The following is a 27,478-nucleotide window of genomic DNA, read 5'->3' on the forward strand; positions in this document are numbered from 1 at the left end:
TGAAAGGACTGCTCGAACCTTGGAGAACCGGACTTTGCGAAAGGCGAGTTTCTGTAACTCCCAGAACCTGGTTCGAGTAATGGCGATAAGACTGGCGATAAGACTTCATCCCCCTTTATTGCCTCTTCTAATGCTTCCTCGATAACCTCACCGATCAATTCATTTTCCGAACTTATGTTCACGTTAATCAAGACCACCGCAAGTAAAATACCCATAATACCCAAGTAATAAACAAAATTCTTTGAAGAGTTTGGATTTTCCACATCTTCCAAAAGTAAAATCACAAAATCCACACAAATAGTGATCGGAATCGCAGACGTCAATGATAAAGAGGCAACCAATGGACTCGTTAAAAGCATAGCCATCACAATTGAGTAGTCTGAAACCACAGAGAATACACCATTTGCAAGTACCAGAATCAAAATGTTAGTGGATGGTGGAGGAAATTCGAATTTCTCGATACCCAACTGATCTGCAATGAATAACACAGGTACGCCAAGCAACATGGTAAGGAGACCGACCACCCCAAAGAGCTGGCGCTCGTTAGTGGTCTTTTTGCCCATTCCACAATTGACTTTCATGATAAGCATGTACGAAGAGTACATGAGCGCACCACACATCGCCAAAGAATTACCTAGCATCGGGTTCTTTGGCAAGTACTTCAGCCCCGAGTCGGGTTCGTTGGCCGATTCACTCATATTAACTAGAAACACTCCGATTGTACTGATAGTAACACAAACCACTTTCTTGAAGGACAATTTGTCAGTCTTTACGAGAACACCAATAATCAAGGTAAATATCGAAGTTGTACTGCTGAACACTGTTTGGTTCGCTGCAGATGTATACTGGAGACTCTCCATCACAAAAAAATTATAGAGAAAGTAACCAACTGATACCTGGAGAGCAAGTATGACAATTTCTGATCTGGTTAACTCCTCAGGCCCATCCTCAGTATCTTCGTAACTCTTGGCTATATCCTGTGCAGCGGTGTCTGAGACTCCAAAGAATTTCCGTTTTACAAGATCCAAACCGAATCTGTAGACATCGGGAATGAAGTATAGCGAGAAACAGGAACCAATATATACTGATATCAAGATCGGTTTATTGTATTCGTCGCCTTTCATCACCGAGTTGACCAATTCGAGGCCAACAACCCAGGTTGTGATTGCGATGAAGATGAAACATACTCCTAGCTTGTAGTTTTGGAGCTCGTTCCGATTGATGATCTCAAGGACTTCTATGGGATCTGAAGCCACTTGAACATGCTGATGTGACCCCAAGGGCTCGTACAAACCCAGAGTCTGTTGTTGTTCAGGACTCTTCATAAGAAAAGAAGGTAAGGAGTATGATTTTGATGGAAAGATAAGGCAATTTCGCAGACCTCATTGTGGAGAAGTATTGGCGATGTTCCTGTTTGCGCAAAAATTACCCAACGCATCTGGGCTCCGTTGACATATCCGGAAATTACTGCCGACAGCATCTTCTAGTCATTTATTATTCCATACATAATAGCAGCACCAGGCGACTCAGGTCGCTTAGTGACAGAATTCCACTCTGGCGCTGTCAAATTGGCGCGTTTACAGTCCTGTTTCCCAATCGGGATGCTAGCGGAATCAGCGCGGGTACCTGCTTTAGGTATCAATTGCGCAGGTTCATAGTGGGATGTTACCACCAATGCTATTTGTAAGTTGCAGCCAACCTCTTATCCAAGTGCTGCTTCGCAGTTATGGCAACTGTATCCTTGTTCGCTCCTCTACCCTTAATATCCTTGGTCAATGGGCTGGGGAATGGAGTCAACAAGGCGTCATCGTTAGGATGGCTAAAAAACACAATCGACAATCGATCTTGACCAGTTTCCTGGACTGCTTTGGGAAACTTGACACGGTGGATTGTAGATCTGAGCAACCCAGCTGACCAGTAGCTGAGCTGGTCACCAATATTCACCACAATGGGTGGCGCCTTTCCGGGGTATTTGGCTGTGTTGGGCGACACGTATGGTACGGCTTCCCAGCCCTTTGAGACAGGCGAGTATATTTCCAAGCCCTCTTGGTGTTCTTTTTGGAACAAGAGGGTCATCGAACCGTAGTCTGTGTGTGCACCAGCCCTTATGACGGCCTCTGGATTCAAGCTCTTTTGGCCTGGATAGTGGAGAAGACGGAACGTAGAGCCAGAAGCCTTGGAAGGGTCGTATTTGGATGCGAACCACTCCGAGCCTTTGGTTTCGTTGGTGTCTTCTATCTTCAAGCCGATAGCGAGGATTCTCAAGATTTTGATCGATAATTGATACATCTTCTTGATGGTCGAAACCACCAACTCGTGACGCTCAGGCACATCCTTGAACCATTGGGGAATGTCCTCCTCAGTCAAACCAGTGAGGAAATCAAGTCCCGAGAAGTTGAGGCCCTCCTTGGGATCGCCCAGCTTTTGAGTGGTGGGATCCAAGTTTTCGCCACCGTAGTCCACATATCCGTGATTGGAGTTGCTTCTTGAGTATTGCTGCTTGTATTCCGAGGGAAGTTCGAAGAATTGTCTCGATAACTCGAAGAGATGATCTACCTCGCTCTGCTCGAAGTCGTGGCCTTCCACGAACAAGAAACCCTGGCTAGTGGCAGCGTTCAAGAGCTCTTCTGCGGTGGCAGCATCCACCAGGCTGATATCAACGATTTGTAAGGGGTTACTCATCGGTATGCTGCTTCTATCTATGGTATCGGAGATGGCGAAATCTACAATTATATTGATAACGCGCATCTGTGCGCATCTCGACTCCAGACGTATTTTGCGACTCCGATCAATTTATCAATTATTCGTTGCAATAGTGAGTGCCTGAGTGCCAGTCCCACTATAGTGGTGTGGAACCTGCAATGATCCTGGAGTCCACAGCGATATGGGTGTAAGTATAGCCGTTTTATATCTCAGTTGGGGCAGGGTTGTTGCTTGAAGTAATTTATACTCATCCACTATGTCTTATCAGGCCATTTTGAAGGATGCGAAGATTTGTGTATAAATACATTAATCACGATGAAGGCAGGTTGCATCCATTTGGAGACACAAGAAACCCCAAAATAGCAAGCAGAGTTCATAAAGATGATTTTGAACCATAGGACTGAAATTGCCTGTAGGAACCAAAGTGAATACTACGAAAGCTCAAAGTCAACCTGGTGGGGTATATTAGTCTAATTACATTAATTTTCTACTGTTCTGAAAGCAACTTCCTCCGGTAACTGGAAGGAGACACAGAACATAGGCTTGGTAGGCGCAACCCTACGAACCAAATGGAATTGGGCATCTTTGATATTCAATTCGTACCCAATCAACTTATTAATCTTTTCAAGGACTCTGGCGTGGAGATCTTCCAATGAAGGCTCTGGTTGTTCTTGTGGGGAGTACTTCTCAAAACAATGAACATGGATGGTAGGCAACACGAAATCGGGGGATTCCTTGACAACCTTGGCCACTTCAGGATCACGGGAATAAAGACCCACGAACTCATCCAAAAAGGTCAATGCAGAATCAGGCAAGTTCATGGCATAGTTATTGAAGAATTTGGGTATGCTTACCTTTGTAGTTTTTTCATCCTTCACCACAATCTTTTCGTTCGTGGTAGGGTCTATCTTTCTTCTTTTGGTCACCTTGGTTTGTTCAATTACCTTTGCGCTATTCGACCAGTCAAGCAATAGTCTGGGGGACTGTCTAATGAAATCTCTGCCATCCAAGTTGAATGGTTTCACGAATTCGCTGACATGGTTTATTTTGATGTTCTCCTGTAAGTATTTGTAAGACTCTGGGTTGAGGTCGTTGGCTAACACCAAAACGTTCTTTTTGCCCGCAGGTACAGCAAAAGGACCGACACCAGCAAACACATCACCCACTACTTCTTGAGGCTTGAAATGGTTGATCAATCTTTCATGCTCGGTGCTCAATCTGGAGTTCCAGTATACCTTGCTGAAATCAAACCTGAACTTGCATCCACTTTCACTCTGCTCCACGAGAAAATCGTCCTTGCCGGCCAAAATGTTCATCTTGAAGGTTCTGAACTTGTTTCCGATCGAGTCGACCTTGTCAACCACTGTCTCAATCTTGGTGTTCTTGTCCAAAATAACCTGTCCTATCAAAGGACCGTATGGCTTGAACTCCTCTCTCAAGTTCAAGTGAGCCACATGACCAGCCTGGGCAAACCCTCCAGGGATCTCTTCCAAGAGATCCTCTGGCAAAACCGATCTCAAGATGTCGTCTGTTTTCCAGAACGAATAGTCGAGCTTCATGGTGTAGGGCTTGATTTCCACCTTGTACTCGTCGATCCTCTGCACAGCTTCAGGGGAAAGCTTATCCTTGTAGGTGGCCAAGTCGTCGATGTCTTCTCTCAACAATACGCCCCTGACGTTGTCGACGGTGACGATGTGTTTTATGGCCGGTTTGTACAAGATGTCGTCCTTGCACTGCTTGACAAATTGGCCAAGGTATTTGGGCTCGGGGAAACACGCCACCAAGAGCGGAACGTCCTTCTGGAAGAACGCCTTGTTGAGGACCTTCATGGACCTGTCGACTGGGGGACCAAACTTGTTCATCATCGAGTCTCGGCGAAGGGTTCTGCTGGTTCTATAGTACCTGAGCCAGCGATACATACCGTTGAGATGAGTCCTGCACCAAATTTTTGAGAAGACCGCAGAGCCAAAAAGCAGAACTCACTGCCAGTATAGAGACCACTACCCGTCAGAGCCACCATGAACGTATCGGACGTGATAAGCATAACCAGACCCACTCCCGCCACTATAGACTCGGACGTGGACATGTCGGACGACGAGTCCACCCAGGTCAAGCTGTCGATAGTGACGCCAGGTGAGATGGTGACAGATGATCCTGTTTGGATGAAGGGCCATGGTACCTACTTTCTTGAAGACAAGACGTACTCGTCGGTGGCAGGAAACATCTCCAGAGTCAACCGTTTGTTGAGTGTGATACCGCTCAAAGGAAGGTACCAGCCTGAGACTGGTGACCACATCATTGGCAGAATTACCGAGGTGGGCAACAAGAGATGGAAGGTCGACATCGGATGCAAGCAAGACGCCATTTTGATGTTGGGATCGGTCAACTTGCCAGGAGGTGTGTTGAGAAGAAAGTCGGAAAGCGACGAATTGCAGATGAGAAACTTTTTGAAGGAAGGCGACTTGTTGAACGCCGAAGTACAGACCATTTTCAACAACGGAATAGCCTCGTTGCACACCAGATCATTGAAGTACGGAAAGTTGAGGAACGGTATTTTCTTGAGAGTCCCTTCCAACTTGATTGTCAAATCCAAGAACCACTCCTATGACTTGCCGGGGAACGTAAGTGTGATCTTGGGTATAAACGGGTACATCTGGTTGTCCAAGACCACCAACAGCTCGCACAACAAGAACATGACCGTGAACTCCAACGCAAACAAGATAAATGCCTCTGGTGATCCGTCATACGTGCCTGGGGCTGGATCTGTGGCCATCACCAGATTGGAGGAAGAAAGTTCCTGGGAAATTTACTCCGATAAAAATGATCCAAATATCACCAATTCGGTCAGATCTAACATCACCCGTTACAACAATGTGATCAAGGCGTTGGCCTACGGAGACTTGGGTATAACTGAACAAAGAATCATAATGGGGTACGAAGCTTCGATGGCATTTTCTAATGTTGGCAGTATGATCGACAAGGACGCTATGGAAAGCATTTGTCAAGATGTCATCAATAACGAGAAAATGAGAGGGTAATCGCGCCCCTATAACTGCATTTTTGAAAACTTATAACATAACACCCATGTAGGTCATTCCTCATAGGTATCCAGGTAGAGCTCTACACTCAGGAATCGCACTGGACAGTGAAATGCCCCGTTAATATACAATAAATAGAATACATTCCTATACAAAGTCTTACGAATATATTAAAGGAAATGAAGATTTGAATTAGAGTATCAACTAGTAGGTAGGATCACTAGCATAAGTACTGACTGTTAAAGGTGTACTGATGGATCACTAGCGTGGCTAGCTCACATGCATAATTTGAATGAAATCAAACTGATTTTCATGCTTATAAAATCTTTCTCTTTTGCAAGTAGCACCTGAAATAAATTAATTGGAGAATACCTATGGCGGCTATGCAAACGAGAACTGTTATGGATACTCGTGTGTAACGGGAAAAGATTGCTTCGTTGGCATCTCTGTGGTGTGATTCTTGATCCACCAAGGCTTTCAAGGTGAGCTCGGAGTTTTCGAGGTTCTTGATGACATTATTCAATTCGGATTTTAAGAAGTCCATCTTGGAATCGAAATCTTCTTCGGTGAATTGGGGTTCTGCGCTTGGATCATCGCTTTTGTCTTCCGATGCCTTGAGTGAGGAGAAGTAGTGGGCAAAGGAGTTGTAGTTGGTGTCTTTCAATGTGTTTAAGGTTTTGATGGTGACGTCCAATTCCACATCGCGGGACTGTGGCTTGAAAGACCACGATTTGTCCATGTATATGTTGTCGAAACAGACGTAGATCAAGGACTTGCCGTTATTGGAGTTCAAAAGCTCGTTGGCCTTCTCCCTTTCGTGCTCCAGGACGGCTGGGGCTGCCTTGTGGCCGAGATGGAAGAGACCCGAGCGCTTGAACAGCTCCAACATGGACGGATCGTGGCCGCCAGGGCTGGGGTTGCGGCTGTTGAGGTTGGCAAAGATGAACGACACCTCGAAATCAAGGTCGTCCTGCCGTCTGAACGTGTTGTCCTCGTCGTCGAACACGAAGAGGTTCAACGATTGTGATGCAATACGGTTGCCAGCGTTGATTCTCAACATAATCACGTCTTCGCCGACCGTGGGATAGCTGATGCAGTTCTTGAGGTTGTTTTTGGAGGAGTAGTTCTTCTTGTCTCCGACCTTGACGGGCGGTACCGTGATGCCTAGCGACGCGACCCAGGGTAGTAGCAACGCTAGGGCTGTGAGTTTGGAGGGGGACACCATGGAGGATGGGAGGAGCGGATTTGGGGTGGAGTGGCGGGAGGTGCGGGAGGTGGGGCGGGAATAAGCGAGTGAGACGTACCGGCGTACGGGAGAAGGATCAATTAGGGTGTGTACCGATGTACTGTGGGTACTTGTAGTACTAGCAGTGTAACAACATGTAGACGCTAACAGTCCTGAGTTTTTTCCTGATTTTCTGTGCATTGGATGTCCTGGATATAACGCGTATGGGCGGCCTGGGTGGTGCAGCGAGTTGCGCCCAAAGCCACGACACAACGAGTCTGGCGTGGCTCAGGGCCAATGGCGTGGAACCTGGCGGCTTCCAGGGCGGCCATGCGCTGATTCCGAGACTGGAGTCCTGGACAGGATTAGAGGTGTTTTGGTTTTAGGACTGGTGGTGGTCCTAACGTGGGCCAGCGGTTTGGGGCAGGAATGCGCCACCAGCACCCCTTGCTGCAGTCTACGGGTGACGAGTCCATGTGACCGTCGAAGGACATCACTGGCAGGGCCTCCCTAAAATGTCCCTAAAATGTCTGTCTGGATTACGAGCGTGGTGCAGAACTGCACCAGTTTGAGAAGCGGGGCCTCAAGATGGCGCTAGTTGTATGAGTCTTGGCACGATCTGCGGTGGTGCGCGTCGCGCACGTGATATAAGCTATGTACATTAGTTTGGGTGCAAAAGCCAGGAGCTGGTGGAAGACGGCCGTGCTGGAAGCAAGAGCACCGTGGGAAATACTGGTGGGAATTACCATTGGCGGGAGGTGGAATACCACAAATGGAATGCCAGGGCGCTGGTGAAGTGATGAAACACTAGTGGAAAAACGAGCAACTGGTGGAAATTCCAATGGTGGAAGATGGTCCACTGTGCAAAATTCCCGTTGGAAATGATGAGCAACTTTAGCTGAAGAAGTATCCATATCTTGATTTCAGAACTGGAAAATGGAAGTGAAAGACCGCTGGGAAGTTAAGGAACTGGACCACTACGAAAGATGGTACACCGTCAGAGTGAAAAATTCACCGGTAGAAGTCGACCACTGTGTACTCACAGACTAATAAATAGCATTAAAACAAAATCGATAACCTCCCAAGCATTGAAAGCTCCCTTCATCTACCGTCTTTGTCTGCCTACGCCTTCCTCTCCTGCGCAATCAACTCCTCCAACCTCTGCTCAAACTCGTGCTCCTCCACCTTCTCCATGAGCTCCTCCAACTTGGACCCCGCCATGCATCCCGTCAAGTCGTGGAGCGAGAACCCACAACGATGGTCTGTCACCCGGTTTTGGGGATAGTTGTAGGTCCTGATTTTGTCGGAACGGTCGGTGGTGGTGACCTGGTCCGTTCGCATCCTGCGCTGCTCCACGATCTCCTTCTCACGCTCGAGAGCAGCTAACCTGGCTCGTAAGATCGAAAACGCTTTGGCTTTGTTTCGAGGCTGCGATCTTTCATCCTGCTGCATCACTGTGATCCCAGTGGGAATGTGCACCAATCTTACAGCAGAGTCGGTGGTGTTGACGTGTTGGCCTCCTTTTCCTCCAGCTCTCATGGTATCTATTCTCACCTCTCCTGGAGCAAACAGCCGTTCGTCTTCCTTCAACGAGCTCTCATTTCCCTCGGAAATCTTGGGAAGAACCACCACTGCAGCAGTAGAGGTATGTATCCGTCCCTTGCTCTCGGTCAGGGGGATCCGTTGCACTCTGTGAACGCCACTCTCGTGTCTCAACGCCTGGAACGCACCAGGATCATCGATGCTAATAATGACTTCGTTGACGAACCCGTTGTTGCCTTCGCTTCTGCTGACTATGTGGTGCTTCCAGCGCTTGGTGTTGGCGAAATTTATGTACATTTGCATCAAGTCTTCCGTGAAAAGGGCCGCCTCAGACCCTCCCACCCCTGGCCTCAACTCGAGAATACACGGTTTGTCCGAGTACTTTTGCTGGGGAAGCAACCTTGACTGGAGCACCTGCACTGAACGCTGTACCTGGGGGATGGTGGCCTCGATTTCAGCCACTGCCTCTTCCACCAACTCGTGGTCCTGTCCCTCCTCAGATATGAGTTCCTTGAGCTCGTCGAACGCAGCCATATCTGACTTGTACTGGTTGTAGTTGTCCAAGATGATACTGAGGTTGGAGAACCTGATGCTGAGCTCCTGCTCAAAGTTTCCCTCGGCCACCTTGGCCTCGATGGTCTTGAATTCGGCCTGCATCACCTCAGCTCGCTGGATCAATAACGGGTGGATCTTAGGCACGCTGGCCAACTTTTCTAGCGTACCAGAGACATCGACTGTTGAGTACGGCCTGGTCCATTTCGTTGCCCATACAATCCAACATGGACTTCTCCCTGCCAATCGTACCAAGGGAATCATTCTGGCGGTGGTCTTAGCTTAGATTTTTTTCACTCACTAAATCTCGACTCCACAAATCCTTTGAGGCATCACCATCCACTCAGGCAAGATGGACCAACCAATCGATTTGAACGAGTTTGTCAGGGCGTTGGAGGACCTCTCCCAAGAGAGTATCAACAATGCGAAGGACGAACTCTTTCTTTCCATCAGCAAACTTGTGGATACCAACACTGAGTTGGAGGCGGAAATTGCCAACTCCGACAACCACCAGGATAAAAAGTTGTACAGAGAGGTCATCGAAGAAAACCAGACCGTGATCTACAGCAAAACCTCCCGTTACGAGGCGTCTTTGAATGCATTGAGGCATAAGCTGATTGATGACCAGAAGTACCACCAAGAGCTCGGAAAGTTGTACGACTTGATCAAGAAGCCTGAGGCTCAAGATGAGAACCAACACGGTTCTCAAGTAGAGACAAAGGACAACAGTATCTACCTATAAATGGGTCATGAAAAATTGCTGGCTATTTTAGTGAACCAGCAGATAGTTTCAACCCACGATTGAAATAATTGATGCTTCAAAAACTACAATTGCCACCTTATACAGCTCAGCCAATAACATCAGTCACGCCTTCTACTCAAATTTTTAGCTAATTTATGACTATAATGACTATTTACAATAAACTAAAATATTGACATTTTAATATCCAGAATTGATCTCGGTTTGGTTCCGGTTCATTATTCTCTTTGAATCGGTTTAGGATCTCTTCCCCACAACTTATTCATAAAGGACTTTTCTTCTGATCTGAGTGGGTCTTCGGGTCTCTTACACACCAACATCCAAGTAGTACCCAAGTGAACTCTCTTTTCGTAAGTGATATCTAAGCCTGCCTCGTCTATCAATTCACCAATATCAAGATTCCATCTGCATGCCCAAGTTTTCATTCTTCTTTCACTTCTGAAATCCAAGTGATTGTTCACAAAGTCCCAGGTTCCTCTTCCATGTTCAAGTAATACAATTCTGCCACCTGGCTTCAACAAAGATGACATGTTCTTCAAAGCTTTGACAGGATCTTCGTGTGCACACAAACCAAATGCTTCAACCACTGTGTCATACTTGATTTCCTTGCCTTCGGATGCTAGTTGGGCCAATTCCTCGGCTTTACCAACTGTGAATCCAACCTTGCGGAAATCTGGGTACGCACTTCTGAACTTCTTCTGTGTGAGATCCACCATGTTTCTCGAGGAATCGAGGAAGGTGATCGAATTCACCAATTCGGGGTAAAAGTATGGGATGTTTCTTCCGGTACCACAAGCGACCTCCAAAACATCACCCTTCAACTGTTTCATCAACCACTTTCTACGCTTACCCAAGAACATACCTCTTTCCTCCCACTTGATTTCTTCATCATAGGCCGCAGCCTTTTCTTCGTAGAATTCAGTGGTGTCTTCAGCTGGTACAATGTTTGGATTTTCTGCATTGGTTAACTTATCATTAGTCAAAACCTCTTGCTCTTTCTCCTCTGCAGTTTTTTCACCAATTGGCTTGTCCAAGACTGGGGCCTTCTTCACTGTTCTTCTGGGCTGTTTGCTATACCATTCTTCTAACTCTTCTGGGGTTGGATTAAACATGACACTCTTGTCCATAAGATGCTTTCTTCTGAATTCCTTTCTCATCATCTGGTAAATTCTATACTTCTTTTCCTCCAAAGGTCTCAAAGTCTCCTGACTCAATTTTCTTAACATTAAGAACTCGTACTCACTCAAGCTTTTTGGGTCGTTCTTGTACTTCTTTCTAACATGTTGGATTTGTTTGTCTTCGTGGTAACGATCTCTCATATAATAAAAGAATGCCACACAAGTAGCACCAAAGCCACATATGTAATAAATGGTCATAGACTTCTTGAACTTTTCACTCTGAAAATAAAGTGCCCATTGTCGCCATTTTGGCAACTTTTCAATGTCTCTCTGCTTTTGGGCTTCCTTGTGATTGATGGGGAATGGGGAGTCTGCATACCCACGCAACGAAGAAATACGTGGAATTCTGAGGACTGTCCTCACCGCCGTTCTACCTGTCCTGGCAGGCAAACCAACTAATCCTAGCCTTATCATTGAAGGTTTGAACTTTGGAAATTTTCCTTCTATGATGGAGTGGATCTAAAGCGATTACCGGCCGCATCATGTGACGAAGGTATTTCCGGTCAAGTGTCAGTTGACACTACTCAACACCAAACAATATTGTTGCCTTACAACAATCAGCGCATGTGAGCTAAATGCTATCTACGAGTCGGTAGGCATCCATCAGAGAGTATAACTCCCGATCAAAAACATCCGATCGAATCAGAATGGTAATATCTCCAATAACAGAAAGTCACGTGAGGTCCTCGCTCGTCCAGTACTAGTTTTGATGGCAAACGGAAACCTCCACACCACCAACAGTCATGTCCCAACCTTCACCAGTATTAGAAGAAGCCAGAAACGCCGCAACAGCAAAGAAGTACGAGCTTGCGGAGTCCAAGTACAAGGAAATCATCTTATCCAATGAGTCCACCACCAAGTCGTTGCAAGAACAAGAAGCGGCCATTTTGGAGTTAGGTAAGATATACGAATCACAAGCACAACCAGAGAAGTTGAAGGAATTGATCTCTGAGTCTAGAAGTATTTTGGGTAAATTTGCCAAATCCAAGACCGCCAAAATCGTCAAGACTTTGATCGAAGATTTTGATACCATTCCTAATGCCTTGGACTTGCAAGTTAGTGCCACTAAAGAAAGCATCGAATGGGCTGTTGAAGTTAAGTTGTCCTTCTTGAGACAATCTTTGCAATTGAAATTGGCAGACTTGTTGTACCAGCAAGGGTTGCACAAGGAAGCGTTGAAGATCATAAATGACTTGTTAACAGAATATAAAAGGTTAGATGACAAGTCATCCTTGGTTGAAGTCCAATTGTTGGAATCAAAGATCTATCACGCTTTAAGAAATATCCCCAAATCCAGAGCAGCATTGACCAGTGCCAGAACCTCTGCCAACTCCATTTACTGCCCAACCATACTTCAGGCCGAATTAGATTGTCAAAGTGGTATATTAAATGCCGAGGAGAAAGACTACAAAACTGCATTCTCATACTTTTACGAATCCTTTGAAGGCTTCAGCTCTCAAGACGATAGCAAAGCTATCGTGATATTGAAATACATGTTGTTAACTAAGATCATGTTGAACTTGATTGATGATGTCAACAACATCTTGGGTCACAAGAATGTGATCAAGTACCAATCTAAAGATATTGATGCTATGAAGTCCATTGCAACTGCTTACTCCAACAGATCTTTGAAGGAGTTTGAAACTTCATTAGTAACCTATTCCACAGAGTTAAAGTCTGATGCTATTATCAAGAACCACTTTAACGCCTTATACGACAACTTGTTAGAACAAAACTTGTTGAAGATCATCGAATCGTACAGCTGTGTTGAGTTATCTCACATTTCTAAAACTATTGGTTTAAATTTGCAACAAGTGGAAGGAAAATTGTCACAAATGATTTTGGACAAAGTTTTCTATGGAGTGTTAGACCAGGGTAATGGTTGGTTGATCATTTATGACGAACCAAGAAAGGATGCTTCGTACGAGGCTTCGTTAGATTTGGTCAAGAATTTGTCTAACGTTGTTGATTTGTTGTATGAAAAGGCCTCATCTTTGAACTGATTTCAAGATATTTAATGAACCTGGTCTAAATTTTATGCTTATATTCGAATGTAAGGAAATAGCCTGAGATTAACTTGAATGGATAAGGCTTTATTCACTTCTTGACTAAGTTCCTGTACTCCTAGATTTTTCATAAAATACACGAAATACAAAAAGCAAGCTGAACTAATCACGTAGAAACTAATGCAGAGGAGACTGGCAGCCTGCTTTTCAAAAAGTAGGATTATTATATATTATTTTACCTTTTATTTATATTACATATTCTAATTACTAGAATGGATGAATTCCATAGACGGTGCAACGAAGTTGCTTTTATGCGAGGTCACTAATCCCAACTGCACCCTTTTCACTGGCTATCACAAAAATCTCTCCGGATATCACCAAGAATTCATTTAGTCTTCCACATGACAAGAAACACTTCAAGAAGTCATTGGACTCCTCTTTGGCGATTTCATTAATGATATTGTAGGCACCTTTAAGGAACTTCCAATCTCTGAATCTTGCAATCTTGTAAATTTGCAACAACTCAATGATCAAGTATGGAACGTAAATGGATCTTAACTCGTTGTATATTTGGACATCCTCATCATTAGTAGAAGATTTGATCAACCCATTGAACCAATTGAAAATCAATCCGTTTAATGTTCCAATAATGTTCTCTATTGTGGTTTGCACCTCCTTCGACTCCCAAAATGATGATTTTTTGTTCAAAGGTTGATTTGCAAGAGCTTTCTTCCAATCACTTATGAGACCCAACCCATTGACTAAGTCTTCATATTCCAATAATTCCTGTTTATTCTCATCCGAAATAGAGCCGTTGTACACTTCATTCGTTATTGATTTCGTGTGGACTTCGATATCATAATCTCTGATCAACTTCTTGAAATTCTTGGAAGAAGCAAACTTTTGAAGCGTGGCCAATTTTCCACTTAACAAAAATCTACGAATAATGATCAATGTGGCTGTAATAGAATCTTCATACATCTCATTCTCATAAAACCAGTCAACAGATCTGTACAATTCAAAGTCGATTTCATCGACATTCTCAACATCATCCTGGATTGCGATCTTAGATTGTGGTTTGTAATGGTCTTCTGTTTTCTTCATCACTCTTTCAACAGTTCTTCTCAATATATTGGTCATTTTGTTCTCTTGACTGTCATCCACCACGATTAGATCATTATCATCAACCACCAAAGGATTGGAGAGTTTCTTAGAAATTTCAAGCTGTCTGAGTCTTTCTTTGGAATCAGTAATGGATGACAAAAATAATGAATAAGTTTCTCTCGAATCCTTTTCGTCAGGAATGGTTGTAAGATAGATTGGAATCAATTCAGTCAATTGATATTCTGATAATTCTGAAATGTAAAGGGTAATGATCGTTGTTATATCCTTTGGATTTATGCTATTGGTACCGTCTTGTAAAATACCCGATTCGCCAATCAACAATTGAAAAATTGCCAAGTGAGTTACAACCCTGACAAGATATGGCTTGATTTGAAGGTTTCCCCCCGAAGTAATCAAGCTATGTAATAATGAAGTTACACCATCTATTATCACACCACCTTGTATGATTCTTAATGGGTGATTACTTTCCTTAGAGATACTGCCTTCAGACTTCAGCAAGATGTTCAACACTTCGTTAACATTTGAAGCTTGTGGCTTGGGTGTTTTATACGCTAATGTTTCTTCAAAAGTAGATGACAAAAACTCTTCAAACTCGTACTGGTAAAGCTGATTTAAATATAATAATAAGCTTTCTTCCCAGTTGTCTTTCGACTCCTTTAAATTCTCAGACACATCACCACCACTCAAGAAGTTGTAAATCATCTTTTCATATCTGTTAATGTTAGATCTTTGGGAAAGCTTGTAAACAGTCTTCTTCCATAATGACTTGTGCTTGATACCTGAAGCTTTCGATTGTTCTAACAATGACTCGTCGGCATCGGCAGCTTGTCTGTCGATTATTGGATCATAGTATTCCTGGGTATATCCAACAAGAATCAAACCAAGAGTGTAGTTTCCTGTGTTATTGGCAAATTCGATTGCCTCTTCATTTTTGTTTGCAAGTAATAATTTGTAAATAACATGGAAGGCTCTGGAATCGATATCCTCATCTTCGGGATATATTTTCTTATTGGATCTCAAAGGAGCGTCAGAGTCTAATTCTGCAATATAGTTATCAGATACATTCTGAGCCTTTGCCAATACATTCAAGTCCTTATTGTTAATGGATTGTCTTGTTTTGGTCCACTTTCCCAGAAGATCTTCCTCCATGTACGAGCTGTCCAAAGACTTGAAATTCACCTGAAGCCATTGTATGATTAGGGTCAATTCTCTCACTCTGGGGTGGTTGATTAACCAATTTTCTTGCTTGATAGCCAAGGATGAAAAGGCATATTCTTGTAAAAGTTCTGGTTTCGATGAGGCTCTGAAATTATAGAGAATTTCCACCAAATGCCACAACTTGGTTTCTAAGTCCCAGTTTTCGAACTCCTCCTTTAATTTGTGGTTTGTCTCATCTTCGGCTAACAACTCGCCAATTTGGATGGCCCTGGATGCAGAGATGGCCTTGAACTTCGAGACAATCTCAAGGGGATTCTGCTGCTGCTTATTGGCCAGGAAGTCCTGGAGCACAATAGCAAATTGCTCCTCGATATTGATAATAGAGGGGACGACTCCAATTGAAGACATTACAGTGGGGTGCTTTTGCTAGATGTTTTGAAGATGAAAAAACATTGAGCCGGTGATTCGTGTCACGTGATCCGAAGATCTACAAAATGCACCAGGCGAACGGTGCCTATTTGCAATCAAGCTAGTCTATCGCGGTGGTGTGTATGCTAACTACACATCCCAAGCTAGCTTCAGTGGTTCTTAGCTCGGATCCGCCAACGCCACCACAACTCTGCCTGGGCCCTACTCCAGAGTTGCGCACGCGACATCATGTCACGTGCATTCCCACATGACATAAACTCCGCTTATCAGCATCACCCCTGATATCAATCACGCCCCGACCATGTCAAGCCCACCAATTGAGCAAGCAAACCCTGATCCAACCTTCAATGACGAGGATAATAGTCCATTTGGAAATCAAGGGATCGCCAGTTTGATGAGCCAGCATAACCTCGGCCCTACAAAGTCCCCCGACCCCAACAGTGACCCTGATGATGACGATGACTCAGTTCTTCTCTACACCACTAACTCCAAAGCTGACCAAAAGTCAAGCAGCAAAGACAAGTATCCTACCAGCCAAATCAATTTCGAGAGCAGAGTTAGCAAGCTACTCAAGTCCAATGGAGTGGTTAAGATCCAAATTACAGAGGCTGGCAACTCGAATGAAGGCATGAACAATTCTCTGAAGAAGTATGTGGTGTATACCATCAAGCTTATCAATCAAAAGGACTCAAGCGAGGAGATTTTGACCAGGCGAAGATATAGTGACTTCGAAAGTTTACGAGAGGTACTCACGAAGATTTTCCCTCTTGTAGTAATACCACCCATTCCACCAAAGAATTACGTGAACTTTAAGGTATTGAACGGATTCGGACACTCGCCCTTACAAACTCATTTAACGCAAAGTAATGGAAACGCAGGCAGTGGTGGAGTGGGAGTGGTGGCAAATGTGGTTAACGGAAGTAGCACTACAGGAGGCTCTCTTGCAAATCATAACATTAACTCGTCCAATTACCCCTACATCAACTCAACACATCTTAACAAAAACCGATTAATTGAGCACCGCAAAAGATTATTGGCAAACTTCCTTAATAATTGCTTGGAGATTAACCAGATTCGTAATTTGGAATTCTTTGCAAAGTTCTTGGATCCCAATTCAAACTGGTCCGATGAAATAAGTTTAATCTCCAATCAATTACCCAAATCTATTTATCAACTGAATCCAGAAAATGGTTTGAGAACTGATCCAATATATGCAAATTTACCCAATCCTTCAACGGGTCACATGGGTTTCTTGAAAGATAATAGAAAAAAGTTGAAGGAGAAGACAAATAAAATTTTAAACAACGGAATCACCACAAGTTCGAACAATGAATCTTCTTCTGAGCCAAGTACCAGCGCACAAATTCCTGAAGGTTCCCCTGACTCAGATTACATATTGAATACTTCATCGTTGGACTCTATCAATAAAAAGATAATGGAGAATTTCATAGGGTTGTCTAATGACTATACAGAGTTAGGAACTATTTTCAATTCTTTTTCCTTGGTTCTAACTGATTCCGCTCGAGATGTCAAAGGTAAATTATCCGATGATGAACCAAAATTGAATATCATTTTTGATAAGATAGGACAAGTCTTTGACCGCTCTTATATCACCATAAATGTTCTAATCGGGGACTTGGAAACTAAATTCTCGGAGCCATTAGGTGAAGCTGTACAGTTCAGTGCTATTTTGGAGTTTATTCAAAAGTATCAAGTGAAGAAATTAAGACAACAGCTGCTACTCGATACTGATTTGAAAGTTAAAAGAAAAGATTTGGAAGAACTACTTCGTTTAGAGGATGAGGCTGCAAGAGTTGAGAGTGGACTGAATCCGGTAGTTAAGAATACTAAATACGATCTCGGTGCCAAGACCCCTGTCCAAACTCAACCACTAGCATCCACTAATTCTAAATCCAAGTTTAAACTTTTTCCCAGCATAAAGAAAATCACACAATATGTTTCAGATATTATTGATCAGAACCCTGAACAAACCCGGAAACAAAAGATAACCTCACTTCAAACAAAGATCAAGACTTTGGAAAAATGTCAGAACATCATGCTTGAGGACATTTCCTACATCGCCGATGAGTTAAACAAGAACTTCAAACTTTTCCACTCAAAACAGTTGAAGATGATCTATGAGATCTTGCTTTCCTATAACGGATTTTTAATTGGCTGGGCCAAGAAAAACATCGATATTTGGGAAGAAGTGAAAGAGGAAGTAATGAAATTATGACGAGACTATGGGATATCGCTTGGACAAATCGAACCCTGATTCGTAATAGCTTCACGCTCAAAAAAAGTCACATATGCATTTCTGTTCGTTCTACATCTACTTAATGTGAATCAGAAGCAGATCGTTAACGTCGACTAACTCCTCAAATATTTAATCAAAGGAGGGCCCCATTCGCCTGCCCTCTTGTAAGTGACAATATCGGGAGGGAACCCCTCGATGGCACCAACCAATCTCTCACAAACTTCTGGACCCTCACTTTTGATCCTACTCATTGGATGTAAATAGGTTCTGATGGTGAATACAACTGCTCCTGATTCGGGCAATTTGGTTAATACTTGTCTTTCGCTTCTGTAGTGCACCTGGTTGTCAAAATCCAAGCTATCATAATCCAATGCCACTTGTACATGATCCTTGGGAAGGTTGTGGCCCTTGTTGGAGTCATCAACATAATATTTATCGTGGGTTTGAACTGAGAAGTTGCTTCGGGTAACAAATTGTCCAGGTACTATTCTATTGAAGAAACGATTCATGGAAAGCTTCAACTTTTCTTCATACCCGGGGATTGGATGATGAACAAAAGAAAGAGGAGCGTTGAATCTATCCCTTGGATTAAAGCCTGCGGCAAAAGCAAACACTCCTGCCTTGAAGAAATATTCGGTACCATCTTTTTCGTCTTCTTTACTTGGGTCTTTAAGAAGAATAATGAAATCCTCCTCGATAATCTGGGTCAAATATTCCAAATACTTGGGGGCATCCTTGACGTCATTTGAACAAGTGCTTGGAACGTAAATATTGTTTATTTTGTTGTGAATCATGTCGCCTTCTCTCACAAAGTACATGGGGTACTTGTCACACATGTAGCTGGTAGCGACGGAGTAAAACTCTTTGATGGCAGGAAACGCCTCGTCCGTGTGTAAGAGTGTATTGGATCTGAGGTCCTTCTCTGCCGGGTAGGCAGGGTGGGAGTTGTTGATAATCTTAGACTTCACTGCAGTGACTTTCTTGTAGGAGTTTTCAACCAATAACCAGTCTTGTACGTCCAAAGACTTGATCCCCATTGTCAACTTATAGGCAGCATTTTTGAACGGATAGGACTTGAGAGGCTCCTGGGACTGCCAGTCAAAGTCGCTGGAGACTGCCTGGATTTTTGGTGGCGAGTACTCCTTCTTATCGTAGAAGCGTTTCTTGGCTGGCTTCTCGTGGCCTCTGGCGACCTTGAGCACGAGAAGGACCACGAGTAAGGGGATGGCCCATATCATGAGGTCCTTTGGGTTAAAGTCGAATACATCTGGAATGGCCATATCACTCAGAAAGAGCAGTGGTAGGAAATGAGTCAGAAGCGTTCATGATGAATCTCTTGGGTTAATAGAAGCGAGCGGAATAGGACTTTTCTGGAAATGCGCGGGAACAGGAACCCCAGACCCGCAATTAGTGGGGACTATGGGCAAAGTGCGGGACCGGTGGCACTGCTGGCACGCGGTAGTGGGGATTGTGGGTACGGAGGTCACCTTGTATCTCTGCTGTTGGACTCCCTCAGTGGTGGATTGTGGAATTGATCTGGCTGGAATGGCCTCCTTGTGTTTGTGTAACTGATCGCAGCCGTTATCGCTCCGGCTCGCCCAACCAGGCTGCAGAGAATAAGCCAGGGTCTCGCGACCCTAGTCGTGGGGTAACGCAAAGGTAGCCACGACTGGTTCTGTCTGGTCAAGTAGTCGGACTTAGATCCATCTTGTCTAGATGAGAGAGGTGGTGATATTAAACAACTGTAGGACTCTCACACAAGGCATTAGTTGCATTTGGAATTTTTCGATTTTAATGGCATATCTATGGATGGGGTCAGTGGGAGATCTTAAATCAATTCAATGGACACTCTGGTCCTGTGTTTGTTGTGGAGTTGAACAGACAAAGAGCTGAGTGATTCTTGCTCAACCTTTGCACTCTCACAATTCTTCAACTTTCGGAAAAAAATTGAAATATTAAGCTTTAAAGCATTTCAAAGTTGTGCTGGTTCCTTCTTTGCCCTCAATATACTATTTCACTACTGTCCTCTCTATTCATGCTTCCGAAAGCGCAAGTGGTGTTCCTGTCAAGCCCTGTCTCACCCAGGCTAGCTGCAAAAAGTGTCACGTGCCGTGCAATGGATTGAAAAAATTCGAGCCCATCTCTCCATCTCCAGCATGTCTATCTCCATCTCGTACCTTACCAAGTATCTTGGATCAGAGGTCCAGGTACAATTGGCCACTGATTTGTCCCAGAAATTATCCGAAGATATCGAACATGTTCAAGCTTTGTACGACTTGTTGGACGTGGTGGATTTGAACGATCATCACGAGATACACTCAGCGATTTTAGAATATTTCACAGACGCTATTTACAGCTCAGAATCCTCGAAGTATGAGTATGCTGCCAAATATATCCAGAAAGTTCCAAGGTTACGCCAAGATATCTTATCTAAAATTTCCAAGTCTTTACACCAATACATAAGTCAAAATATAAACTGGTTCATCCCCGAATTCTCTAGCATTTTGGAGATCCAGATAGACAGAGATGACTCCATCGAAATTTCCAACCAGGAGGTTATTTCCTTGTTTCAATTCTTGGAATATTTGTTGACCATTACCGAAAAGAATATGGAAATTTTGGATCCAGTTATTTTAATGTTTCTTGGTATCAATGATGAAACCATAAACTCTCTCATGACCCAATTATTGCGTTGGAGAATTGATGATATCACAAATAGTATTGGATCGTTCAAGATTTGGGAGATCATTTTTACCTTGGAAGCAACTGGAGTGAAATCGCATAAAAGCAATGGTTTCATATTATGGTTACGTTATTTGAACAGCCCCAACTTTGTTGCAGACAAAACTTTCGAAGAAGTTGCCCTGAAGAGCAATTATTGGGGAGTATTGCAGAACGGTCTTTCAAGCGTTTCCCACGAGCATCGTAAATTCTGCTTATCAATCTTGCAATTATCAGTTCAGAGTATCAAGTTTGACATTTCTAATGATTACATCACTTGGAATACTTCAGAATCGTCAATTCACCTTGAAGAGTGGTCAAGATATACTACTCTTTTTGAAGTTATGGGAGTTGATACCTCCTTGCATCAAGCAGTTGCTGGATCGAATGATATCATTGGATTAATTTCTTCCAACTCCTTGATCCATCCATCCTGGGGATTTTGTTTATTATCGACAGGATTCAAGGCCACCATGGATTCAGTAAAGAAATTTTCTTTGAATCTATTGTTATCTATACCTCCGGAGCACCTCTACTTGATGAAGTATGGACTTCCATTCTTGGAACAGATCTATTTGCCATATGCTATGTCCGCTCATCTCTTTATTGTCAGAAATGTTGATGGATTCAGTAAGTGTGAGTTTGGTGATAGATTGTCTAACTTCATTGCAAGCTTGGTTTCTAATTTGCGTACAAATGATGAATATGAATTAGTACTTGGTTCGATTATGAAAGTTTTGGAGAACTTGAAAGAATCTTTTGATCCTGCAAGAATATATGTCACACGTGGTATTGTGAAGGGTCTTGGTGATAAGCAAGTATTAAAATTTGGAGTTCACGACAAGATTCTCTTGAAGTTATTTGAAAATACATCCGAAGGTGATCTCTTTGAAACCGCATGTCAAACCCTTAACCTTCAAATTTTACTTCATTTCGAATTATCTGAAACTCAATTTATCGAAACTTTAGACAAGTTTGTAAAGTTAAATGGCTATAAATTGGTTAATGATAATTTAAAGGATATTAAAAATTACTTTTCTGGTTCCACTAATTTGTTCGAATCCTTAAAAAGACAGGAATCAGATGATTCCAAGGTGTTTTTATTACCATTTATTGATGATGATCAATTGATTCCTTATATCTTGACTGAATCTAAATACTTCCTCGTCAAAATTTTAGAATCGGGCTTGAATTTAACATTTTTACAAGATGATAGAATTCTTGAAGCTTGCTCTGAACTCATTAATAGTGATTTATTGATCCAAAATGAGGAAATCATATCATCATTGTCAAGAGTCCAGTTCAACTCAAATTCAGTCATTCAAGCTGATCCCTTGAAAAAATTGTGGAAGACAATTGAAGATGAACTTCAACTGGATAACTATCATACCTTAACGGTTGCGGTTAAGAAGTTTAGATTGTTCAATAAGTTGGTTCGGTTCCAACAATTCTTTGACTCGTACACAACTATTCTCGATTTGCATAAGTCAATGTTGTCAAATACTCTCGAGTTAACCAAAACGGTCAAGAATTTTTACAAAATAAAAGATGAAATTTATGGCGAGTTCTTTACTTTGCTTGAAACTTGCTCCAATTATGGACTCTTCGATCAAGTGTCAATAATTCAGGTTTTGGACTTGGTTAATGCCAACTCCTCTGATTACAGATCCAACATGGCGATGGTGAAGATTATGCAGAATTATATTATAAACTGTGAAGTTTCAAATGATGAATATGAGCAAATAGCAGAGTTTTTGGCAGCAATGTGGGATAACTTAGACTCCTCCAGATTGCAATTGAATCAGAAAGACTTGCATGTTCTTTTTATCAACACCTTGTATCATAGCAAACTTTTATCATCTACAACATCCAGTGAGAAGGTCTGTGATCGTTTAACCCATGTTGGCTTATCAATCATTGAGAACTCCCAAGGTAGGAGAAGTTTGCTTCCTAGCTTAGCAAAAGCCTTATCTTTCTTCCAAGTCAACCACAACCAGTACTTTGAATCGGCATCATGGTTACCTGAGATTCTAGTAAGATCATTAATATTGTTCCAATTAAGAAGTAATGTTTTTAAATTGGAAAAGATTATTGGTACATTTTTCGATGAAGAAATATCCTCATCTGAGTCTCATTTATACCAGTCTATTTACGGTCCGGATGAGGTAAGCTCTAAGGTTTGGATTTTGACAATTTTGAGTTCAATTAAATCTACCAAATTTGCCAATCAAATCATGCAATTTATAATTGACAACGAAAGAGAATTTTACTTCTTGCAAGTGAACAAATCAACAGATGGGTTGGAGGAGTGGACAAGAATTCAATTACTCTCTATTATTATCAGTATCATTGATGTCGTCGATTTTGATGATTATATGGAATCATTCATCAAGTTGTTGGAGACTGATCCAAGTCCTTTGGCAAGACTGTACGTCGAATGGATTGTCTCCTACAAATTGTTGAGCAACGAAAAGTACACCAAATACATCTTCGACTCATTATCCAATGAAATGATCACTTTAAAACCAACAGTGATAACATCCTACGAGAGAACATTAGTTTTGATGATCCAACACTTAAGCTCATCACAAGAATCGGACTTTATTTCGAAGTTCTTAACCATAATCATCCCAGGTGCAACCTCGAACAAAGCATCGACTAGACACTTTTCTTTGTCGTTGCTTTTGTCTATTTTCGAAGGAATCAAAGTTAGGGGCATCAAGTTAAATTCCCATATTTCAGAAATGTTGGAAAATATGCACAAATCGGCTTTGAAATCTGATTCATTTGGACAGTATAGAAGTGGGGATGCTCTCTTATGGGATATCAAAAAGGATATGACATTGGTTGGTATCAGTGGTGGTGTTCTTATGAGAATTAGTGACAGAGAAGAAATAGAATTTATTCCAAGAGAAGTTTATCTCGAGTACTTGACTCCAGAACAAATTGCGTTCTTGAACCATCCAGTTGGAGAAGATTTGAAGGATCTCTGGGTAAAAGAGCGCAAGGTTCAAAAGAGAGCCACAAAAGTTCCAGAAAGCTCGGCCCAATCTCCATTACAGACAAAGAGTGGTGCATGGAATACTATAATGGACGTTGATGTTACCGCTAGGGGAAGCGATATCGTTAGAAGTGACCTTATTGTGGTTTCTTCTTTAGTGAATAAACTTCCAAATTTGGGAGGTATCTGCAGATTATCGGACGTATTAGGAGCAGGTTTGTTGACTTTAAATGATCTCAATGCTAAAACACAACAACAATTCAAGAGTGTTGCTGTTACTGCTGATCAATGGATGCCAATGATCGAAGTTAAGGTCGAAGAGATCAAGAACTTCTTAAAAGAGAAAAAGAGGGAGGGCTACACATTAATTGGCTTGGAACAAACTGATAAGTCGGTTGAATTGAATAGCGAATTGAAATTCCCAAAGAAGTCTTTGATTTTGTTGGGAAGAGAGAAGGAAGGTGTTCCTGGTGATTTGTTATCTGAGCTTGACATGTGTGTTGAGATCAAACAGGTTGGTGTTATCAGATCAATGAATATCCAAACTGCCACTGCCATTATTGTTCATGCATACTCCAGTCAGCATTGTTAGGGGATCGTAAATAGAATAGTATTAACGAGTTTACACTATGTAAAAGACTTCGATCGAAACGAAATTTCTGTATGCTATCATGGAAATAACAGACGCAGCTACAAGTGCCAAATCTATCAGTATTTAGTATTTACTGGGACTCTCTTGAGTAAACATCACCCAAATAGTGCACCACTCAATACAGCTTACAATGAACACTTGACCAAGCGTCTAACCAGTTCTTGTCCTATTGTACATTTCTATCAAAATATAGCATCATTATCATCATCTTGCTCTATCAAAGCATCTAAAGCTCTAATTATAGCACCTCCAAACTTGTTTCCCATTTGAATACTTTTGATGATGGCAGTTTGGTTTAATCCCTTGAAGTTGGAGTTATTGGAATTGACAGCCAAGTTCATGTTGGCTATTGGTGTGATGACCTTGTTATTGTAAAATGTGACGATCAAGCCGTTTTCCAAAACTTGTTCTTCTTCAACTGAAGGATCAAAGATTAAATTGCTTCCAACGTAACCTAAAGTTATGAAAATTGGTGGTTGGAATTCCTTACCTTTCCCTTTGAAGTAGTCTGCAATAGGCTTGGCATTATCCCAGTCGTCTGAAAAAGTTGGTAACTCTGCAATTTCTTCGTCATTGGTTTCACTCACCAACAATGGTAACTTGGTAGTTTTGAGAGCCAAATAAGAAGTTAATGATATTAAGGTTAATGGGTATGATGAGTGACTTATGACAATGCAATCGATGAAAAGTTTGAATGAATATTTGGATGTTAATCTTAAGTAATCACTAGGAAAGTTTTGTTGCAAGAGATTGGTCAAGTTAAACTTCAAGTTGGAAACGAAATTCGAATTATCACGGAATCCTACCACATCAACGTCGCATTCAATAAGGTTTGCTTCCTTGGCTGCGACAACTACCTTGGCCTTTACGCTCACAATGCATTCACTTCCATCCATTAATCTAATTCTAGCAGATCCATTAGACCCAGGAAGAAAAGAAGTTTTTGCCTCCAAGGGCCTCATTTGATGCTCCGCCCGAGAATCGGGTCTGATGGTTGGTTTTTGGATGAGGGAGTCGTAGAGATAGGACCGTTCGGCGGGTGACAAAATCATGGCTAGCTGGTGGTACAGTATAACTAATGAAAATGATTTTTCGTACTGAAATACTGCAGATAAAAAAGAGATAATTGGTGATGGGATGGGGTCGAGATGGGATACCAAATGAAACTAAAACCCGAACTTCTCGACGCAGCTATTGACCCTCGAAGGGCTGGGCAGATAAAGCTTCTTGGATTTCCTAGAGATACAAGACCCTAGGAATCATTTGCAGTGACGGCTGGCTGGCACGTGTGATGTTTCACGTGACAGCCTATTGATGTTTTTTCTCAAATCTGTTCCTAGCTATAACAACAATCATGTCTACTTTGTTCACTCAATCAGCCATAACAGGCCCTGCTTCCAATGACCAAGCATTGGTTGCCAATAACCAGCCTGAATGGTTCCAAAATCAAAAGAAGCGTACTATCCCAAATCATTTAGTACCCAAAAAGAAAACTGGTTTCCACATCAACTCCTCTGTAACCAATAAGTCAAGTAAAAGTGCAGGTGCTGGGGGACGAAGAGTAGCCTCGGGGTCTTTCTCCTCCAAGGACTCCGGGCAAGTAACTATAGCATCAAAGGACCAATTCAATATTATGTCTTTCGGGAGTCAACAAAGAAAGGCCATCAGTCAAGGTTCTATTGTGGATCGCAACAGCAGAGTTGGTACTCTTTTTGATACCACTGGGCTAAACGATACCACCAGATTTGATGACACTATTAATGAGACCTACGAAGACTTTGGAACTGCAGGTGACGATTTGCCTCCATCAAGATCCATTTATGATCTAAACGATGAAATTCTCGTATCGTTAAACAAGCCAGCTCAACAAATAGATTCATTTATTAACAAAGACCCAAAGGATTTTGCCAACGTTTTCAATAGACAAGACGACTCGGAATCGTCCAACAATGCCACAGCGGCTCAAGAAAGACGCAAATCCATCAACCCATTGACGAACAACGAATCGGCTGTTTTGATTTTTGGATACCCCGAATCATTGGCCCCTCAAGTCATCCAACACTTCAAGGAGTTTGGAGATGTTTTAGAGGACTTTGATTCTCATCAAAAGAGATACACATTAGTGTCAACCAAGAATCCTCAAAGAAACACAATTGTACCCATTTTCAGCGGCAAGAACTGGATTAAGGTCACCTACGATAACCCCGGATCGGCCCTTGAAGCCTTACAAGATAACGGAAGTGTTTTCAACGGAATTTTACTTGGGGTAATTCCATACAGTAAACACTCCATCGAGAAATTACAAAAGAGAACTTTAGTGGATAGTGAGGATATTGGTGGTGGAAACATTACTTTGAATGATTTGAATACCACAAGAAATGAAATAAATAATGGGTCCATCTCCCCGGGCAGCGCTCAAACTCCTGCCAACACTGTTTCAAACAATACATCTTACACTAGTAGGTTGGACATAAAAGATGGATCGCAGTTCTTTTTGAAATCGGAAGGAGAGCAAGTCAAATCCAATGGTAGCTCAAATGAAAAGCCACTAGGCATATTTGGAACCATTTCTAAATACGTTTTTGGGTTCCATGAGTTGTAATTACATTAATATTCTAATGAATGTCTTATTAGTATACATTAAAACTAACGCCAGGTTCGTTTTGGAGAAGGTGGATGTTGTTTCACTGGTGAAGGTGACTTGAAAGGTGACTGAGACTGAGAGGCGAATTTGGATGGTGAAGGAGACCTTAACACATTTGTAGGTGCACCATTAAACAAATTAGACTGAAAGCCTAATCCATTTGGATTTGTAGGTCTGAATGACTCAATCCTGCTTCTCGAAACAGAAGGTGAATGAATGACACGGATAGGACTTGGGGATCTTCCGCCAAGACTGTTATGCGAAGGTGACCTTCCACTAAGGCTAACATAAGAATTGGATCTCTCCCGATAACCATTTATACTTGTGTGGGAGTTCGATCTTTCCCTGTAGTTCGAGTGAGTTGGTGATCTGTCTCTACTGAAACTTGTATGTGACAATGCAGGTGACCTTCCAATCAATTTTGAAGGACTTGGTGACCTACTGATTAACGATGGTCTTCGTTCATGTAATTCACCCCTGTATGAAG

General features: G+C 42.4%; 16 protein-coding genes across 16 annotated transcripts; 6 read left to right on the top strand and 10 right to left on the bottom strand.

Moving 5' to 3' along the window:
• Positions 1-170: 170 nt before the first annotated feature.
• CANTADRAFT_28957 (uncharacterized protein) lies at positions 171-1,271 on the bottom strand (the record flags this gene model as incomplete). Its single annotated transcript, XM_020208266.1, has 1 exon — positions 171-1,271. A coding segment is annotated over one exon (1,101 nt), but the record flags the coding sequence as incomplete, so codon positions are not given.
• A 406-nt stretch (positions 1,272-1,677) lies between these two features.
• On the bottom strand, positions 1,678-2,682 carry CANTADRAFT_54956 (uncharacterized protein; the record flags this gene model as incomplete). Its single annotated transcript, XM_020210385.1, has 1 exon — positions 1,678-2,682. The coding sequence occupies one exon, from the start codon at positions 2,680-2,682 to the stop codon at positions 1,678-1,680; it is 1,005 nt and encodes a 334-aa protein (XP_020063254.1).
• A 500-nt stretch (positions 2,683-3,182) lies between these two features.
• CANTADRAFT_54831 (tRNA (guanine) methyltransferase) lies at positions 3,183-4,565 on the bottom strand (the record flags this gene model as incomplete). Its single annotated transcript, XM_020210371.1, has 1 exon — positions 3,183-4,565. One exon carries the CDS (start codon positions 4,563-4,565, stop codon positions 3,183-3,185), a length of 1,383 nt encoding a protein of 460 aa, XP_020063255.1.
• Positions 4,566-4,721: 156 nt separating this feature from the next.
• On the top strand, positions 4,722-5,741 carry CANTADRAFT_7587 (exosome non-catalytic core subunit; the record flags this gene model as incomplete). The annotated part of the gene is made up of 1 exon (XM_020211140.1): positions 4,722-5,741. One exon carries the CDS (start codon positions 4,722-4,724, stop codon positions 5,739-5,741), a length of 1,020 nt encoding a protein of 339 aa, XP_020063256.1.
• Positions 5,742-5,859: 118 nt separating this feature from the next.
• On the bottom strand, positions 5,860-7,503 carry CANTADRAFT_27056 (p24 family protein). Its single transcript, XM_020207979.1, has one exon. The coding sequence runs from the start codon at positions 7,165-7,167 to the stop codon at positions 6,058-6,060; it is 1,110 nt and encodes a 369-aa protein (XP_020063257.1). The 5' UTR covers positions 7,168-7,503; the 3' UTR covers positions 5,860-6,057.
• CANTADRAFT_297738 (uncharacterized protein) lies at positions 7,337-7,984 on the bottom strand. The gene has a single exon (XM_020208309.1). The coding sequence runs from the start codon at positions 7,878-7,880 to the stop codon at positions 7,506-7,508; it is 375 nt and encodes a 124-aa protein (XP_020063258.1). The 5' UTR covers positions 7,881-7,984; the 3' UTR covers positions 7,337-7,505.
• A 104-nt stretch (positions 7,985-8,088) lies between these two features.
• CANTADRAFT_91565 (uncharacterized protein) lies at positions 8,089-9,324 on the bottom strand (the record flags this gene model as incomplete). The annotated part of the gene is made up of 1 exon (XM_020211836.1): positions 8,089-9,324. The coding sequence occupies one exon, from the start codon at positions 9,322-9,324 to the stop codon at positions 8,089-8,091; it is 1,236 nt and encodes a 411-aa protein (XP_020063259.1).
• A 51-nt stretch (positions 9,325-9,375) lies between these two features.
• Positions 9,376-9,813, top strand: CANTADRAFT_27058 (uncharacterized protein). Its single transcript, XM_020207980.1, has one exon. The coding sequence runs from the start codon at positions 9,413-9,415 to the stop codon at positions 9,800-9,802; it is 390 nt and encodes a 129-aa protein (XP_020063260.1). The 5' UTR covers positions 9,376-9,412; the 3' UTR covers positions 9,803-9,813.
• Positions 9,814-9,923: 110 nt separating this feature from the next.
• On the bottom strand, positions 9,924-11,462 carry CANTADRAFT_12714 (putative RNA methyltransferase). Its single transcript, XM_020206232.1, has one exon. The coding sequence runs from the start codon at positions 11,410-11,412 to the stop codon at positions 10,039-10,041; it is 1,374 nt and encodes a 457-aa protein (XP_020063261.1). The 5' UTR covers positions 11,413-11,462; the 3' UTR covers positions 9,924-10,038.
• Positions 11,463-11,568: 106 nt separating this feature from the next.
• Positions 11,569-13,164, top strand: RPN6 (proteasome regulatory particle lid subunit). The gene has a single exon (XM_020207981.1). The coding sequence runs from the start codon at positions 11,742-11,744 to the stop codon at positions 12,999-13,001; it is 1,260 nt and encodes a 419-aa protein (XP_020063262.1). The 5' UTR covers positions 11,569-11,741; the 3' UTR covers positions 13,002-13,164.
• A 32-nt stretch (positions 13,165-13,196) lies between these two features.
• Positions 13,197-15,700, bottom strand: NUP84 (Nup84p). Its single transcript, XM_020207982.1, has one exon. The coding sequence runs from the start codon at positions 15,693-15,695 to the stop codon at positions 13,314-13,316; it is 2,382 nt and encodes a 793-aa protein (XP_020063263.1). The 5' UTR covers positions 15,696-15,700; the 3' UTR covers positions 13,197-13,313.
• Positions 15,701-15,975: 275 nt separating this feature from the next.
• CANTADRAFT_69755 (uncharacterized protein) lies at positions 15,976-17,952 on the top strand (the record flags this gene model as incomplete). The annotated part of the gene is made up of 2 exons (XM_020211028.1): positions 15,976-16,597; positions 16,652-17,952. Exons 1-2 carry the CDS (start codon positions 16,018-16,020, stop codon positions 17,950-17,952), a joined length of 1,881 nt encoding a protein of 626 aa, XP_020063264.1. The 5' UTR covers positions 15,976-16,017.
• Positions 17,953-18,086: 134 nt separating this feature from the next.
• Positions 18,087-19,211, bottom strand: HRQ2 (Hrq2p; the record flags this gene model as incomplete). Its single annotated transcript, XM_020210441.1, has 1 exon — positions 18,087-19,211. One exon carries the CDS (start codon positions 19,209-19,211, stop codon positions 18,087-18,089), a length of 1,125 nt encoding a protein of 374 aa, XP_020063265.1.
• Positions 19,212-20,129: 918 nt separating this feature from the next.
• Positions 20,130-24,287, top strand: CANTADRAFT_54915 (tRNA (guanosine(18)-2'-O)-methyltransferase; the record flags this gene model as incomplete). The annotated part of the gene is made up of 1 exon (XM_020210382.1): positions 20,130-24,287. One exon carries the CDS (start codon positions 20,130-20,132, stop codon positions 24,285-24,287), a length of 4,158 nt encoding a protein of 1,385 aa, XP_020063266.1.
• A 242-nt stretch (positions 24,288-24,529) lies between these two features.
• RRP42 (exosome non-catalytic core subunit) lies at positions 24,530-25,399 on the bottom strand (the record flags this gene model as incomplete). The annotated part of the gene is made up of 1 exon (XM_020210372.1): positions 24,530-25,399. One exon carries the CDS (start codon positions 25,397-25,399, stop codon positions 24,530-24,532), a length of 870 nt encoding a protein of 289 aa, XP_020063267.1.
• A 302-nt stretch (positions 25,400-25,701) lies between these two features.
• Positions 25,702-26,949, top strand: CANTADRAFT_54321 (FG-nucleoporin; the record flags this gene model as incomplete). The annotated part of the gene is made up of 1 exon (XM_020210313.1): positions 25,702-26,949. One exon carries the CDS (start codon positions 25,702-25,704, stop codon positions 26,947-26,949), a length of 1,248 nt encoding a protein of 415 aa, XP_020063268.1.
• Between the last annotated feature and the right edge of the window lie 529 nt (positions 26,950-27,478).

Source organism: Suhomyces tanzawaensis (genome assembly GCF_001661415.1).
Source record: "Suhomyces tanzawaensis NRRL Y-17324 unplaced genomic scaffold CANTAscaffold_6, whole genome shotgun sequence".
NCBI lineage: Eukaryota > Fungi > Ascomycota > Pichiomycetes > Serinales > Debaryomycetaceae > Suhomyces > Suhomyces tanzawaensis.